Source organism: Haemaphysalis longicornis, unplaced genomic scaffold (assembly GCF_048455015.1).
Source record: "Haemaphysalis longicornis isolate Haplotype H1 unplaced genomic scaffold, Haemaphysalis longicornis Haplotype H1 scaffold_4, whole genome shotgun sequence".
Lineage (NCBI taxonomy): Eukaryota > Metazoa > Arthropoda > Arachnida > Ixodida > Ixodidae > Haemaphysalis > Haemaphysalis longicornis.
In genome coordinates, this window is record NW_027526361.1 from 39,809,422 (window position 1) to 39,825,462 (window position 16,041).

Genomic DNA, 16,041 nt, shown 5'->3' on the forward strand with positions numbered 1-16,041 from the left:
AAATACAAAGAAGAAAATGACAGCATCTCCCCTCCGTGGATGATGGCGAGGGTGCGGAGTACGGGGACTCGAAATGACATAGAAGTTGTGTCCCGAGTGACATCCGATTTGCGCCCCGACCATCATTCGATTTGAGCCATGAGTCGCACCTTGGGTATTCTCTACATGAAACTGCAACTCACGGCTCAAATCGAATTTCGCTTGATTTTCGCTTGATGGTGTTGTGCGCACGGATAGACGCGGACGGACATTGGGAGGTGTTAAGGTACTCCGCACCGTTACAGGCGAGGGAGTAAACCGTTTAGCTCTCGGCTACTAACTCATGGTCTTTGCGCAATGGGTAAGACGACTGACACTAAGTCTTTCTGGTCTAACAGACACGGGCTCGAATCCTGCCATTGTATGCGGGATTTTTTGCTATTGTAAATGCTATGCGCACGGACGCGGATGGACATTGTGCGGTCCTAAGGTGCTCCGCACCTAAAATATCGAGCACACGTCAGTGTGCGCCTCGTAAGGAGAGCCCGGCGTCGGCCAGCTCGACCTTGGAGAACACTCTGCCCAGCGTTCGTGGTGTGATCTCTCGCGTGCCCCTCACCCCTCGCCAGTTCACGTGCGTTCCCGCCAGAAGTGGGGAGCACAGAAAAGCTTGCGCTACAGACGCCAAGTTCGCAAAGCCAGTTGCTGTCGGTTCTAGCGCGCGCGGTCCACTTTGGGAGAGATGTGAAAGCCTGCGGACAAAGCGATCCAGGCTTGCCAGTCCTGGAAAACTTTCAGCGGCAAGTTTTGAACTCCATGTGAGGTGTAACAGCCGGGTCTCGGACGAAGGAAGGGGAACCGCAAGCTATGCTGTTCCTTCAGCCTTGCAACTCTAGCGCACATGCTGCAATTTTTTAACAGCAGAGTTTTTTAGGGGGACACCAATCCGTCTGGCATAAGCAGAAATCCCGACCGCACGTGAGCGCATACCTCGCGGCGACTACCCGACATCCCCGGAACGAGGCACGGGGCACGACCTTGGTACAGTGGCTTTACCAAAAAAAAAAAAAAAAACTATACCGAGCACACGTGAGCGCTTGCCTCTAGACCACCTCCTGGCGTCGTCCAGGCTTGCATGCTCGGGTTAAAGCCACATGAGGAGCTCCCGCCATCGTCGTCGTCGTCGTGTAGCGACCGGCGCGCCACGGGTTCTAATTCAGTACTATATTTACAGACGTTACGGAAACGCTATTCCTCTTATTAGCATGAGAAGTGAACTGAAACCTCAGTGAAATGGTTTTTTTCGCTATTGTTAAATTATCTTGTCAGGACAAAAAAAAAGTTTTTGATTTTAGTACCTATATTTATGCGTAACGATATAAACGAATTTTGGAGAAAAAATTGACCGATGGTCGTTAAGGATGTACTTGAAATTTCAGTATCGTCATTACATTTCCCAAATGATTTTTTACTGTCACATAACCGTTTTCCGACCTGTAGTGCAGGGTGATGAGTACACCGCGACGATGACTGTATATTGAATGACTTCTCTTTTCTTCACTGTCCATCACTATCACGGTGATGACGACGGCACCTAATAGCAAATGCTGAAAATGCTGTTTGATTCAACCCACCTTTCAATCCATGCTGATACCGCACTGAAAGGACTCTGTTGTTACACATATGCAATAGCTATGTTCTTCGAAATGTGTCTCAAAAGAATAATCTTCTCCCCTACAACGAGACTTAGGATAATATTCGAACTGATATTTAGATAGCAAAAGTTCTGAATGCATAGTTTGGATCGGAAGGACGGAACAGGAAAGAGTGATCAATTTTTTAGACCGTCTATTTTGCCGTAAGGGCATAGATGAAGGGGTATGAGTCGATGATGAGAAAATTTGATTAGATGAACATGAAAACGTTCGCTTCGCGGATGAAGTCTAGGAGGGAACGATGACGAGGCCCTGTATCCTGTGGTGCTAGGCCTGTCGCCGCAAGATGTCGCATCCTCGTCGGTCTCAAGGCGAATCAGTACCGCCACAAATGGTGAAGGTTGGCTACTGCATTTCTACGGCGGCAAAATAGGCCCCCAATATTTGTAAAAGAGCCTCGGAAATGAGGCCCACTGGCGGATCACGGCAGTCGTAGATGGAGCTGGTTAAGTTAAGGGGGCGGGAGGGCAGTGGGGAATGAAGCGAGTGACCCTATTAACGCTATCCTCGTAAAGCCACTGCTAACTAAAGATATACGAAGATATACCTAGAGCATACGAAAAATCATCGTCTTCATAAGGAGAGGAGGCATCACGAGACGAGTTGCACCGCAGGGCACGGTGTGTCGATGTAAAAACTTCAAAATATCAAGTTAGGCGTTCGATGTTTGAGATAAGATTTAAGGGACATGATAGACGGTATGGTAGGTCTGAAAGGTTCACGGGGAACAATATTTACAGTGTGGGTGGAGTAGGTATGGCCCTATTGACAGCCTTGGCCTTTAAGATTTCTGCGGAGTGAGACAAGGTGGGCATGCGAAGGACGCAATCGAGCAGACAGTTTTCGGCGAACCACTTCTGGCGGGAACGCTTGGGATGATCCAGTTGGAGGCACGTAGTGAATCCTGGAACGGATGGAAGGAGAAATTTATGGAGACCAGTGTTGCAGCTCTATGTCGGAGAATCACGCCAGAACAGGTCCAAAAAACCTCTAAAATCCGCCAAACATTTTCTGAAAACCGCCAATAAATACGCTGGTCGACATTTTGGTTTAAAGAAGTACTTACTGTAAATTTCTGTCTTGCGGTTTTTGTGCTGTAAAGAATACCTAGTGGTACAGTAATCACAAAAATCGAACCATAAGCGGTCAGCCGCTAGCGTAGAATTAATTATAACGCATTTATTCCAATCAGTTTCAAATTCGGTCGTCGCGTGCCAAACGGCCGTTCAAATGCAGGGCGTAGAATGTGATGTCACGGTTTCTGTGACGTCAGAGACTTTTCCTGCATCGTCTGCTACGATGTTGGCTACGTTTGCACATGGTCCGCACTCGCCCGTGCAGTCGACATGTCGTTTGAATCGTCAGACTCGGATGAGTCGCTGCCACCCGACAGACAGACAGACAGACAGACAGACAGACAGACAGACAGACAGACAGACAGACAGACAGACAGACAGACAGACAGACAGACGGACAAAACAACTTTATTTGGCCAGGCGATTAGGCCGGCGATGTCTTCGCCGTCGTCCGTTTTTCAATACCGCTGCGGCTCGAACCGGCGCAGACCGTGATGGCAACAGCTTGTCGTCACTCTTCCAACCAATCTGATCGCGAAAAAGAAGTTCCACATACGAGAAAGTAGAAGTTAGTGTGGCGAAAAATTGTGCTAGGGGTATCAGCGCTGAATTTAAAAGCGGCGATCAGGTATTTGCCGCAATCGTAAGCCTACGCTGACCGGCAGCGGAGGTTCGGCGCTCCTACCCAGCACTGCCGGCACCATGGTGCGGCGAGCGGCCGATATATGGCGCCACCTGCACGGTAGAATCAAAACATTCCACGGCAGATGTCTCGGTCACCGATCGCTCAAACGGCAATTATCGCCAAAATAAAGTTCCACGTGCGATAAAGGGGATAATAGTGTGGTAAAAATTTGTGTAAGGGATGGTCATTCGCAGTTGTACAGATAGCGTCAGGATACTAAGCCTAAAGTTCCCAACACGCAAGCTGACCCGAGCAACGCCGGGTCGAGCGCGACTGGCCGGTCGTGGAGCAGAGCCCGCTGGCTTGGGCGACAGTTCTTGCGGCCGTTGCCGCGCACGAACTCAGTCCACGTTTCGCGCTGCATGTCGTCGCGTGGAAAATAATGCATCTTGGCGTCGTCGTCGAATCGCTTGGACAGGCTTCCACTGAGCAGTGTTTCGCATCCCGCGAGCTTGCCGAAGCACAACTTTGGCAAGCTCGGCGACGCGCAGAGGCCGCTCAGATAAGACACCGCGCAGTTTTCGGCACCAGTGCAAGGGAACACCACGCGCCGGTCCCGAACTGAAGAGCAAAGACGTCGAACACGCAAAGTGCGCAAAGTTTACAAGCATTGCTCACAGAGGTATACCGACGTCTCCTGCCCAAACGAAGACCACCGACAACATCAGCGCAGTCTATCGTTTCCGGTCCCGAAAACGACTATATGACGTCACCCTGAACCGGCCAGACACGCCGGCCAATGTGTCGTCACGTCGATAGCGATTTCGCTAGTGCTGCCGATTTTGTTGGAAGCTCGCGGCCGGGGCAATCAAAATCGAATTTTCGATGTGATTCCGGCCTCGGATCGCTGCAAAACTTTCTGTGAGGCATCTGTACAAACTCCTGAAGCCAATTATATCATTTTTTTAGGCGTCGAAATTTGGTGTCAGTACTCCTTTAAAGTTGTGAACACACACACAAAAAATAAATAAATATACCGAGCAGCCGGAAGCCATTAACTAAGTCGCAAATGACATTTAACATTTTCTCAAAGTTTCTAATCGTTTTTTTGTTCTTTTGGGGTCCAAAGCTGTTATCGTGGACTTTTAAAACATTGTTCCTTAAGCGAAGTGCAAATAAAGGGCATGCAGAAGAGCATGCATCATGAGATAGTTTTGCTAAATTTATTTAAGGTAATTTTAATGAACCATTTACATTGATCTTACAAACAACAAAAATGATAGCGCTCCTTGCGTGAATATAAAACATGCAACTAGGAGTGTATATTGTTGCGGTGCTTGATCAAGACAAGAAGAAATTGTTGCACTGATGCAGGCATGCATCAGTTCCAGTAAATAATCCACACCCTGATGTTTTTTATCCCAGCTTTGGCCGTGGCGTAACTGTGTCTGGCGTGTGCCTGCTTCTCAGCTATGTTTTCAGTATACATGTATTCAACCTACTGAACAATCGCGAAACTTCTGCGTTCGAGTAACATCCACGAACTTAATTGAGACCACAGTCTGGATGTTTTTTCAATGGGTTTCCGCCGGACGAGTCTCTTCTAACTCATGGCCCTCTCCAGATCTCGTCGCGTCGGTCCGTCTAACAGTGGTGGTGCCCTGCCGCTGTCTAACTGCCGCAAATATTCTGTCTTAAGGGAGTCCCATTTTTCCATTATAGGGACCAGGGGAAACAGAAAAACTAACCTTTAGAGCAACAATTAGAAGTAAGCAAGGTAGCGAGGTAGTCACCACAGCCTCACCATTTGAAAATTATTATTTTTGTTTGTTCTAGTCCACGAAACCCACATAACTTGATTAAAAATCTTTAAAGCACTGAAACCGTTAATGAGCATTTTCATAATCTCTAAAAAATCTGCTAGCCCTTAGGCCTGCAATTTTACCGCTAAGCAAACTTAAAATCCCCCAAATTTAGCGGAAAAATCGATAAAATAGCAGCAGTGATGGAAACAGTGCTTCTTCCTGAGCTTCGTTATGAGCAGCTTGATTGCCGACTTCCTGGGCAATGTGCCCTGGAATCCATGCGACGTGCGTCTATGTTCCATTCCCATTCAGGAGGGGGACAATGGTTTTAATGTAATGCTTGTTACGACGAGAAGACCCAATGCTCTTTTTTGTTGTTGTTGTTGGCGTTTGCGTCAGCGCGGGATTGCGGGGGCCATGTAGAGCATGTGATTCAGGACTCCTAGGGGACTCAGAGGCTCAGCTTTGAGTGGGAGAGGTTGAGGGTGGCCATAGTAGATGTCCCACAAAGATCCCATCGTTCTTCGAAGAACCGTGTCATGCCTATGGAGTTGTTTCGTAGGCCAACCTAACCTAACATAACCTAACAAGCCCAATCTATCACCCCATCATAATCATCATCATCATCATCATCAGCAGCAGCAGCAGCAGCAGCAGCAGCCCGTGTACGCCCACAGCAGAGCAAAGGCCTCTCCCATAGATCTCCAATTATCCCTGTCCTGCGCTAACTCCAACCAATTTATCCCCGCAAACTTCTTGATCTCATCTGCCCACCTATTTTTCTGCCGACCACGCTTGCCTTCTCTAGGGATCCACTCTGTTACCCTTAATGACCAACGGTTATCTTGCCTTCGCATTAAATGTCCTGCCCGCGCCCATTTCTTCTAATTTCTGCTAATGTGTCGTTTGTTCCCTGACCCATTTCGCTCTCTTCTTGTCCCTTATTGTTACACCGATCATCTTGCGTTCCATTGATCGCTGAGTCGTCCTCAATTTAAGATGAACCATTTTAGTGAGCTCCCAAATTTCTGCCCCGTAGGCGAGTACCGATAAGATGCACCTGTTATACACTTTCCTCTTTAAAGACAATGGTAGGCTGCAGTTCATTATCTGAGAATGCCTGAGGAAGTGCAGCGGTGGCGCAGAGGTAGAGCATCAACCTCGCGTGCAGAAGAAGCGTAGTTCGAATCCCGGTGCCACGCAATTTCTACCGAATGAAAAAAAAAACGCGTTGATGGAATTGCATAAGGACGCTTGGAGTGCGGCCTGATCCCGGCGACCATTGCTGGTAACGCACTCTCTCACCAGAGTAGGATTGGCCCCCCTGGTGCAGTAATGGCCACAAAATCTCATGACTGCGCCAATTAACCCTCGGTGTTCAGTCCCCAGCGGCTGCAAAGCAGCATAACCTACAATGGCCTAAATTCATCTAACCGTGCGTTACCTACCCTAATGAGACCCATGCCAACCTAACCTAACCTAACCTAGCCTGCGAATGCTAATAAATTCTCTAACCCACGAACGATGGCCGGTCGTAGGGGAAACCCACACTGACCGCAGACTCTGTCCGAAGTTTCGCGGAATATTGTGCTCTTGGGGCGAAGTAAGGAGAAACCCAATAGGTAATTAAGGCTCGTGATTTTTCACTGTTTTCGCAGCGTCGTTGCCATGTATGCATCTTTTTTTCTGCACAGCGCAATGCCTAAAGAGAACAGAAGAAAACGGAACATGCAACAAAGCTGAAGAAAGGGGTACAAGGCCAAAGTTTGTCTATTGTTGACTAAGCGCGGTGTCCACGAAATGGAGTTAATAGAGAAAGTGGTCCCAGAGTGAGTAATTCACACTAGTTCTGAATTAGTCGCCAAATGAGGCCGTCCCGGCAACCCAGATTTTCCAACCTCAAGTGACGCTTCGCAGAAAAGAAAAAAAAATGTTTGCCCGTAATGACCGAAACATGGACTCGGCTTCTGCAGTCCGCGCATTTCCTCCGCTCCGAATCGGTGCTTCCCCGCGACGATCGTACTCTGCCCTGCCCCGTGTTCAGGGACTCTCGATCGGCGAGCGAGCACGGAGGAGGCCGCGGGCGAGCGCTCCCCCCGACTCTTTGTGCCGGCGGGTTGCGCAAGGCCGTCTGCGCAGCTTGCCGCAGAGCGGGCGTCCAGTGCCGCCGCATCGCGCTCGCAGCAGCAGCGTCGGCGGTTGCGGCCGCGTCGAGGCGCCCGGCCAGGCAGCAGCGGCGACCGCCAGAGCGTGCTCTCGTAGCCGCCGGCAGAGCGTATCGGCGCGTGGCGCGGCGCTTCGAAGGAGTCTCGCAGCTCGCTGCGCTATGGCGCCGTCGCGGGCTACGCTGCCGCTCAGGCCGCCGCCAAAGTTTGCCAACGCTTCATCTTCCCACGGTGCCGCACCGGCAGTGGCGGCGATTCTCGTGGCCGTCACGTTGCTCGCCGCTCCTGTCAGCGGATATCTACAGGACGACGAGAGTCCAGGCGAGTCGAGTGCTCCCAACTCTTCTCCGCGTCTCTTCGGAGTGCTGTGTGTTGTGGGAAAGCATGCGACCGCTTTCAGGCGAAGTATTGTGGCACGGCTGCATGCGCTTGCAGGCGAGCCTAGGTAACACGTGCCTCATGACATGCAGGCGTGCTCCAGACGTTGCGCACTCTGAAACCGCGATTAGCGCTGCGGCAGCGAAACGAAACCAGCTGTCAGCGAGTCACTTCTCCGCCCGCTGCAGAAGACGTTAATGACGCGTCTAGCGGCGGGGAAATTTACCGCATGACTCTAGATAAGGCGGGAACAAATTTTAAGCGGTCGGACTTCGCAATCAGCCCGGGATCAGGGTGAATTCTAGAAACATGGGCTGTATTTTCATCCTAACAGCTGCGACAGGGTAATGACATGTTTACGCTGCTCTCTTTACCACTCAGTCCTACCTTAACCAAAAGCTTAGTCATCGCGGGGATGATGTTTGGTAAAACTGGCATGCACGCAAAACATTTGTGAGTGCGGGACGCACTGGTTGGCTGTCTAACGGCGTGCCAATCTATTAAGTCATGGGAATGGTCATTTGTGAGCGCGGGGTCGTACTAAGTTCGACAGAAATGCGTTGTCTTGCTTTTATGCATAACATGTCAGTTGCGCAGTGAAGCCATAAAATTGGTTTTTTCCTTGTTTTAATTGTTCCTGCACGTTTAAAATGCTTCTGGCATGTCTTAGTCGTTTAATCGTTTGCCTCGTTAGTCCAAGAGCAGCACGCGTCTTGCCTCTGTATTCAAAATATCAAAAACCCGGCCACCAGTCTAATGCCTCATGCGTTCGAAGAAAAAATCTAACAATCTTACAACTAGCCGAAGAGCGCCCCTATCTCAGGCGGCCCTAATGCCCTCCTCTAACTCGTTTCCTCCGCACATCTAGAAATAAACAAATAATTAAGCAAATAAACATAGAAAAAAGGAAACAAAAATTTCTAGGAAAGGTTGAGAAATAGCATTTCAAAGTAAAAAACAAACTAGTTATAGCCTGAAGATGTATCGCCTGGTTGCGTAAAAGAATCAGTTGACCGACGGATATCAGAAGATGGCTAGGATGCAAAAAAAAAAAAAAAAGCTTTTTTTTTTCCTTTGGGACGGTGCACACTACACCAGAAAGCAGTTGCAGTGCCGCACTTACTGCGGAGATTCGGTAGCGGCTTGGTTTGTTTCGGGCAAGAAGGTTCGGCTCTTTATTCTTCCGTAAATGTGATCCTACTGTGCCCCGAATCAATCTTCAGCCATTCGTAGTTCGTCTCCTCGGCTTTATGGTGGTTACTTCATCACTTTGAGAGCTGTGGCCCCTCTAACACAGTGATGAAACGCTAACAAAAACTTTGTTTTCTTCATAAGCCTGTTTTTACAACACACAGAGAGAGAGAGAAAGAGAGACAGAGAGAAGCTCTTTATTAAAGAAGGAAATGCAGAGAGGTTTGCCAACATGCGTACGTCGACATGCTACTCTGCAGGGAGGGGAATGGGGAAAAGATAGATGAATAGAAAAAGAGGCGTAGTAGAGGACAGAAAAAAAAACCAGCAGTTCCTTTCCTTTCCTGGCGTAAAAGCCTCCAGCCATAAAAGCTCCGACGCCCTGGCCCTGATTTGATGCATTGCCCAACCGAAAGGATTACGTCTCATAGTGTTCTGCGCACAGGCTGTTGCCTTTCTTGCCTCACGTTTTTATTTACTTTGAACATCGTTGTTTATTGTATTCTGTTTTTTGTTGTCTGCTTTTACACGTTTATGTAAAAGCACTAGTTCGCGTTTTTGGCTAGCGGGCTTGCCAACTTAATTAGGAGGCGGGAGATCGCATTTGCCTCGCCATCCATTATCCCTCAAATCCACGCGCCCACACGAAAAGCGCAAGCAGTATCCAAAAGCCGAACTTCACGGGACATCGTCGCGGCGAGTACTAAGTTCACCTCAGAAGGTGAAGGAACAAAAAGTAGCTCACGTGGCTTTAGACTTGGTATAAATATTTCCTCCTTCGATTCGCAATGTGTGGGCGCTCATGGCGACGAATTATTTATAGTAAACCATTGCTAAGCCGCACAAGGTGGAAAAGCAGGCAGAGGACGTTAAAAAGAGATCGACCCGTTAACAACATCGTTTGCTTGGAAAAAATGGTTTGATGTTCGACATGACTGCGCCTTATCTGATGTAAGCGGTGTAAAAGGGTAAAAATTAAATGAAACTGCGGGCCCACGTAAACATTCTCTTATAATGTGAGAGTGCGTATCACATGTCTCGCTGAACTATGACGCTGAGTTTGGCGTCGCTGAATGTTTTGCTGCTGTATTTACGTTTGCTGAAAGTGTGACGTGATGAGATATGCACGAAACGAACCAGTGACATTGAGAACGTTGGTACATTCATAAAATTTCGCCTGAAAGAAAGAAATGAATAAACAAATCTTTCACGGTCGTAGCGCTTCGTTTTGCAAACACGCACATCCCCGGGAGACGAAACGCTTCCTTGGACGAAGAGAGTGCTTTTTGACTGTCCGCAAGACGATGTGGTCGCATGTGTTGATGAAGACGCTTCCATTTCTGTCACTACATTTTGATAACCGAGGTTTAAACCATGCGCCTTGGATGATCTCGCGCCCTCTAGTGAACCACCAGGTAGTGAATCGTCCGCGAAGCAGCGGCCAATCATGTCTTCAGCGCCATCTAGGTAATCACCCACTAGGCTGTATTTGTCCGACAGGTTCCGGCCACGCTGCTTGGTTACGCGCGTCTCAGCAACTGAGACAAGTGATGCGCGAACGATGCCCACGCATTACCACATGTCACTATAGGCAGCCAAAGTACGCGAATAGGAACGCAGTCATGTTAAACTAAAATGTGCAAGCCTGCATTTTCATATTGCGCAGCCTCTTGAAAAGGGCAACCAATTTGACGTTTATGGTCTTAGTTGACTACAAAACTGAGCTCCCTTAAGAAGTATTTTTACTGTTGAAAAATTAAGCGAAGAATAGTTTCGAACCAAGCTGGTAACTCCAGAAATATCAAACGCAAATACGGAGCGCTTTGCTCGCTCGCGCTACAGTTAAGGGTGGCACTCGTATCGCGTTAGAAAGGAACACAGCGAAACAGCATGCACTCACGCAGACTTCCGGCGCAGACTACCCAAAATTTCACCTTTCCCTCTTCCATGAATATTGGAACGGCTGCTGTTCGGGCTACTGCCTACTTAAGCGTCTACTTGGGAAATTAGAACGAGCGCTATGTTCCTTCTATTGCAATGCAGAAATGCTCAAGTGAACAAGTGAGCGAGATAAGTGTCGGCAATGTTTCCCTTGGTAACGCAGTTAAGTAGTCTTCTACCCTACTTTGAACCGCTAGAAGCTGCAGCGGAAAGTAGCCATTTCGCACCACCGCCCCCTTCTCAGCTCCCCTCATTAGGTCTCCTACTCCTAATTGGGACGCTCACATGCGGCAATGGTTGGCCGGAATTTTGTATTCTTGCCTCGCATCATAACAAATGACGTCGGCGCTCTGGGTCACCGTTCACGCTTCGGGAATCCCGTTGACTTATTCTGTGGTAGCAACTGTGTCGCCACCTTGCAGGTATTAACATCTTTATTCTGGAATTTGTGTTATCTAGCTAAAATAAGTGCCTATTCTATTTACTATTTAAAATAATTGCATAAATTCATTTTATGAAATCAATACAACTAAGATTAATCTTCACTTTTTGTTCTAACCACAAGGTGCTTTCTTCAAAGAGCACATCACCATAACAGGAAAGCTAGATGTACAGGGGCAACAAGTTGAGGAAACGTTTATATAGCTATAACGGCGATAGTCTTTCTCGAACTACATAAACTCGGAAAGGTCTGTCTGTCTGTCTGTCTGTCTGTCTGTCTGTCTGTCTGTCTGTCTGTCTGTCTGTCTGTCTGTCTGTCTGTCTGTCAAAACTGCTGACACGGGTCATACATCTCCCGATCATTTACACAAATGAACCCCAGACGCATTTTTAGGCGTTTAACTCGCCAAAGCTACTGGGCTATGACTCTATGAGGCACGCCGTAGTGGAGCGCTCCGGATGAATTTTGACCGCCTCGGTATTTTTAACGTGTGCCGAAATCTTGACACACCGGAGACCTTAGGTTGAGCAGCACAACGCCTAAGCCACTGAGCCACTGCGGCGGGTAGTACATGTCCCATGGCAGGAAAACCGCCGTCGTAGTTGTTAGTTCTTGGCGTGGCCGAAATCTGTTTATAAAAATCAAGACCACGCAGCGCCACAAAAATGAAACACAAAGAAAAAAGTGCGTGCGTCTTTTGCTAAGCACCGTCTGGGCAAGCGCACAGCCACGCGGAGGAGATTGCGACGGTGTCAGCAGCCGGTCTGCGGGCCTCGCCTTTCTGAGCGAAATAAAGCTGTTTGGCTACCGCTCTCCTAGTAAAACCACTAGTTAAGCCAGCTTGTTCCGGCTGGATTAGTTTTGGAGTAGGGGTGGGCGATTAATCGATGAATTTTCAGATTAATCCATCAACTGTTTAGTAGCTCGATTAGTTTTTTTAACCAGTCAATCGGTTGGTGCCATGTGAGCAACATGATCCGAGAGTGCCATGTTGAAATTCTGCGCAAGCATGCTGAGGATTATACTCGTGGTTACACAACCACCCTTACGTCACAACAAGAAACGATGCAAGCATGCTCACTGATGACACTAATAAAAACCGGAAGAAGATAGCCCCGACAGATGGGAAAATGGCGATTTCAACACAAATACAGGGTCCTATACAAGGCATGAAAATCGGCGAATGGGCACCCTCACATCGACTTCGACATGGTAAAAAGCTCTCTAGACGGGGACAGAAGAAAAGGCAGTGACATGGGACGAGCGTCCTGTGTCACTGCCTTTTTTCTTGCCCCGTTTAGTGCGCCTTTTACCATATCGAAGTTGTATCTCCAACTAGCCCAAATATCTGCGTTGAACTTTTACACAACTTTGACGTTGGATAAACTGACGCAATTAAGCTACGATTGATCAGCGCCGCCTCCAATTAAGGAGAGGCATCGATAAGAGCCAATGTTCCTAATTCCAGAAATAGTGGGAATGGGAACACAGACCGTGATAAGCGTATTGGCCCCATAACAGCCATGTTGATGATCAGATTACCTCATATGGAGTGTCTGTGAACAGGCCTGTAAGTATACTGTTGCCCGAAAAGGTTAACAAATCTCTGCCTGCGGTGAAGTGCGAAGTCGCAGTGAATACCTGGAGTTCGTCAAACTTGACTTTGCCAGCCACGTGGCAGTATAAATACCCCTCAAATGTGAAATATTTTTGTTTGTTTGTTTTTATTTCCCTAACCGACGAACCCGATTAATTAATTAATTAACTGATTAAAGCCTGCCGAATAACCGGATTGAACTTTTTTTTTTAAATCGACGCCAAGCCGTACGTTGTACATAAAACGGCCACAGCACGAGCTGTGCCGCTTGCGAAGGGCTCGCTCTGAAACACTGGAAACGGCCGCGACAGCGCAGTCGCAGCCCCGCACAGCTCGGTGTGCAGGTAATACACGTACATGCATTATGCGAAAACGTTTCGCCTCCGGTAGTATAATACTTTCGTATTCCTACACATCAGCACTCTTGACTGTCTCTGTTAGTTCTGTAGCGGAGTGTGACAGCTCTGCCTGCGGCTACGAGTGGCAAACGGTGCTACCTCTATGATGTCCCCATTGATTGGGGCACCTAATGTGGCTCAAGTAAAAGGCCTGGCGATGAAAATGTTGATACATAACCTGCCAAACTGCTGGCGCAGCATAAAAGGAATGAACGCGGGAATGGGGTCACCCGGCATTAGTTTTAGCGTCATTTATTGGATCCGGCACCTTGTCGTTCAATGTGTTTCATGTTGATTGATTTGATTGTGGGGTTTAACGCGCCGACGCAACGCAGGCGATGAGGCGCGCCCTAGTGGAGGGCTCCAGATTAATTTTGACCACCCTGGGGATCTTTATCGTGCGCCGAAATCTCGCACACACGGGCGTTTTTGCTTTTCGCCTCCATCAGAAAAGCGGCCGCCGCGGCCGGGTGTTTCATGTTACTTGACGCGTCTTTTTTTGGCTCAGTTTTAGGGTTACCTAACGTTAAGACTTAAGGGTGAATGGTCAAAGTGTTTTGTCATAGTAACAGAGATAGGAAGGAAAAGACGCCGATTGAATATGATTGTAATGAGACCATGACGAATTGTGACGGCAAAAGGACGACGGCAACGACGACTATTATGACGATGACAGGACCGTGATTTTAGCAATGCCTCTCCGAGCTTCGTGCCCACGCCTCTGGCTTGTTTTAGCTTACCACAAACTAGCCCAACATGGTACCCTTTTGGATTATATGTCCAGAGGTGGCATGGCTTTTTTTTTTAATTTTCGGGTGGTTCAATGCTGACTGGGTTATTCACTGATGTAGGCCATAGCTATATGACCCGTGCTTGACCGCTTTCAATGGTAAACCGTACAATCAGACTGATAATGCGCTCATATAATAGTGTGGAACGATCGATTGGGGTAGAAGGGTACGAGTGCAGGAAAGTGAAATTGCGGCGCCGAGAGAATTTAGGATCTGATGTACATCAGGTGCTGCTGATCAGCTTCGAGAAGAATTATTTTCAGTATAGTCCATTTGAGTTTGAGGGAAATGGTGAGTGAGTGAGTGACAGTGAGTAAGTAGAACGTTCACTTGAGCCGCGTGAAAATAAACGAGGTAGTAACATTCCTTTAGAGTGCGACGGGTGAGAATGATGGACACTCATAAAGTTTGGTAATGAATGAAGGAAGGAAGGAAGGAAGGAAGGAAGGAAGGAAGGAAGGAAGGAAGGAAGGAAGGAAGGAAGGAAGGAAGGAAGGAAGGAAGGAAGGAAGGAAAAGTTTATTTTATAAGGATTGCGCAATGGGCTAAGGGGGAAAGGATGGTGCAAAAAAAAAGAAAAATAATCGACATTTTCACTTCGTAATAAAAATTTCTATGGTTTGTGATGATGGTTGGTTTGAAACGTTACTCGTTGGTGCAAGTTTTTGGAGTAGAAGTTTTCTGTGCTGTTTGCACCTCTGTATGCTGGTGAACTGGAACACCATATGCCCCTCTCTCCTCTAGAAACGTTATAGTCATCAGCGAGCCAGGGTGGTGGTGGTGGTGATAACACGTATTTTTATTTGCAAAGGTTGGCCATGGCATACTGGAGGAAGGCATCACCGCATTAATTGCGGGCGTGAAGGCTGCTTCTGTTCATTCGGGAGTGAGAAACATGGCGGTTGGTAGGTTGGATGATTTATTGTTGCTGGTGTTGAAGCAGGCGCTGGTAGATTTGCAAGTAATTGCCAGCAATGGTTCGCCCATTCTGCGATTGAGGCGTGAAAAAACGGCTCCTTCATCGAGAATCCGGGAGTTCAGTGTCACGAAGGAAAATATTAATGAAAGTCCAAGGCATATATCAAGAACCGTGCTCTGGGAATCCCATTAGACAGCGTTATGCATCTCCTACCACCAGACATGTCAAGCACAGAGGTGATCGCACGCGGTCGACCTTGAACCACCAAACTTGTTTTTGCAGCGCATGTCCGGATGCGATATATTAGCGACGTATCTGTTCTTGCTAGTCCGCATATGACACTAGGCTTGCGATGTTAGTGATCACGCAGGGCTTAATTTAAAACGGTTAAGTGCTCGTCTGAAGATTATTCGTTGTAACACGATTCTTTCGAAGTAGGAGAAAGATTTAGCACATTATGTGCCATCAAATCAGTGGCTTTGTTGCCCTTGACGCACAAAATGGCATGGAAATCACCAAAATAGCACGTTGGGGCCCTTGCTGCTTAAACTTTGTACAGTCCGTAATGAACGCTTTAAAATCCTTCCCACAGTGATCCCACTCTTCAAATGCTGTAATGCTGCTTATGTTTACGTCAGAATAGAAACGTGTTGCAGTCCGCGTGATTTTAGCCCTTCGTAAAGCAGCCGCTATGCCGATACACTCGCTTTTTGTAGTGAAAACCACGTGATCTAGTCGAGCGGCGCAGGTGAAATGACGTGATCTTCAGCACCAGCCTTTCTGTGCTGATTAACTGAGCCCTCCATAAACATTTTCAGATGATTCGAATAAGTCTCCTCGAAGCCTTCCAGGACCAATGATGTGGCTGCTTCTGCGTGAGTAGTGAGCTTGGCTGTCATGCCAGGAACGTGAAGCTTACAGTGAACGCTGTCATGAGACCATGGTGACAATGAAGTTCGCTTTTGTGGTGGTCCCTCGAGGACATAAAATATTCATCGTGTTAGGACAGCCTGAGCGTA

General features: G+C 47.9%; 1 protein-coding gene across 2 annotated transcripts in view; it reads left to right on the forward strand.

Annotated features, from left to right (window-relative positions):
- The first annotated feature begins 7,358 nt into the window (after positions 1 to 7,358).
- LOC144178534 (nephrin-like) overlaps positions 7,359 to 16,041 on the forward strand; it is a 188,794-nt gene continuing 180,111 nt past the window's right edge. For both annotated transcript variants that reach the window (XM_077706464.1, XM_077706465.1), the window contains exon 1: positions 7,359 to 7,686. In XM_077706464.1, coding sequence (XP_077562590.1) covers positions 7,527 to 7,686 — 160 coding nt within the window. In that variant the 5' untranslated portion in view covers positions 7,359 to 7,526. The remainder of the gene's footprint in view (positions 7,687 to 16,041) is intronic.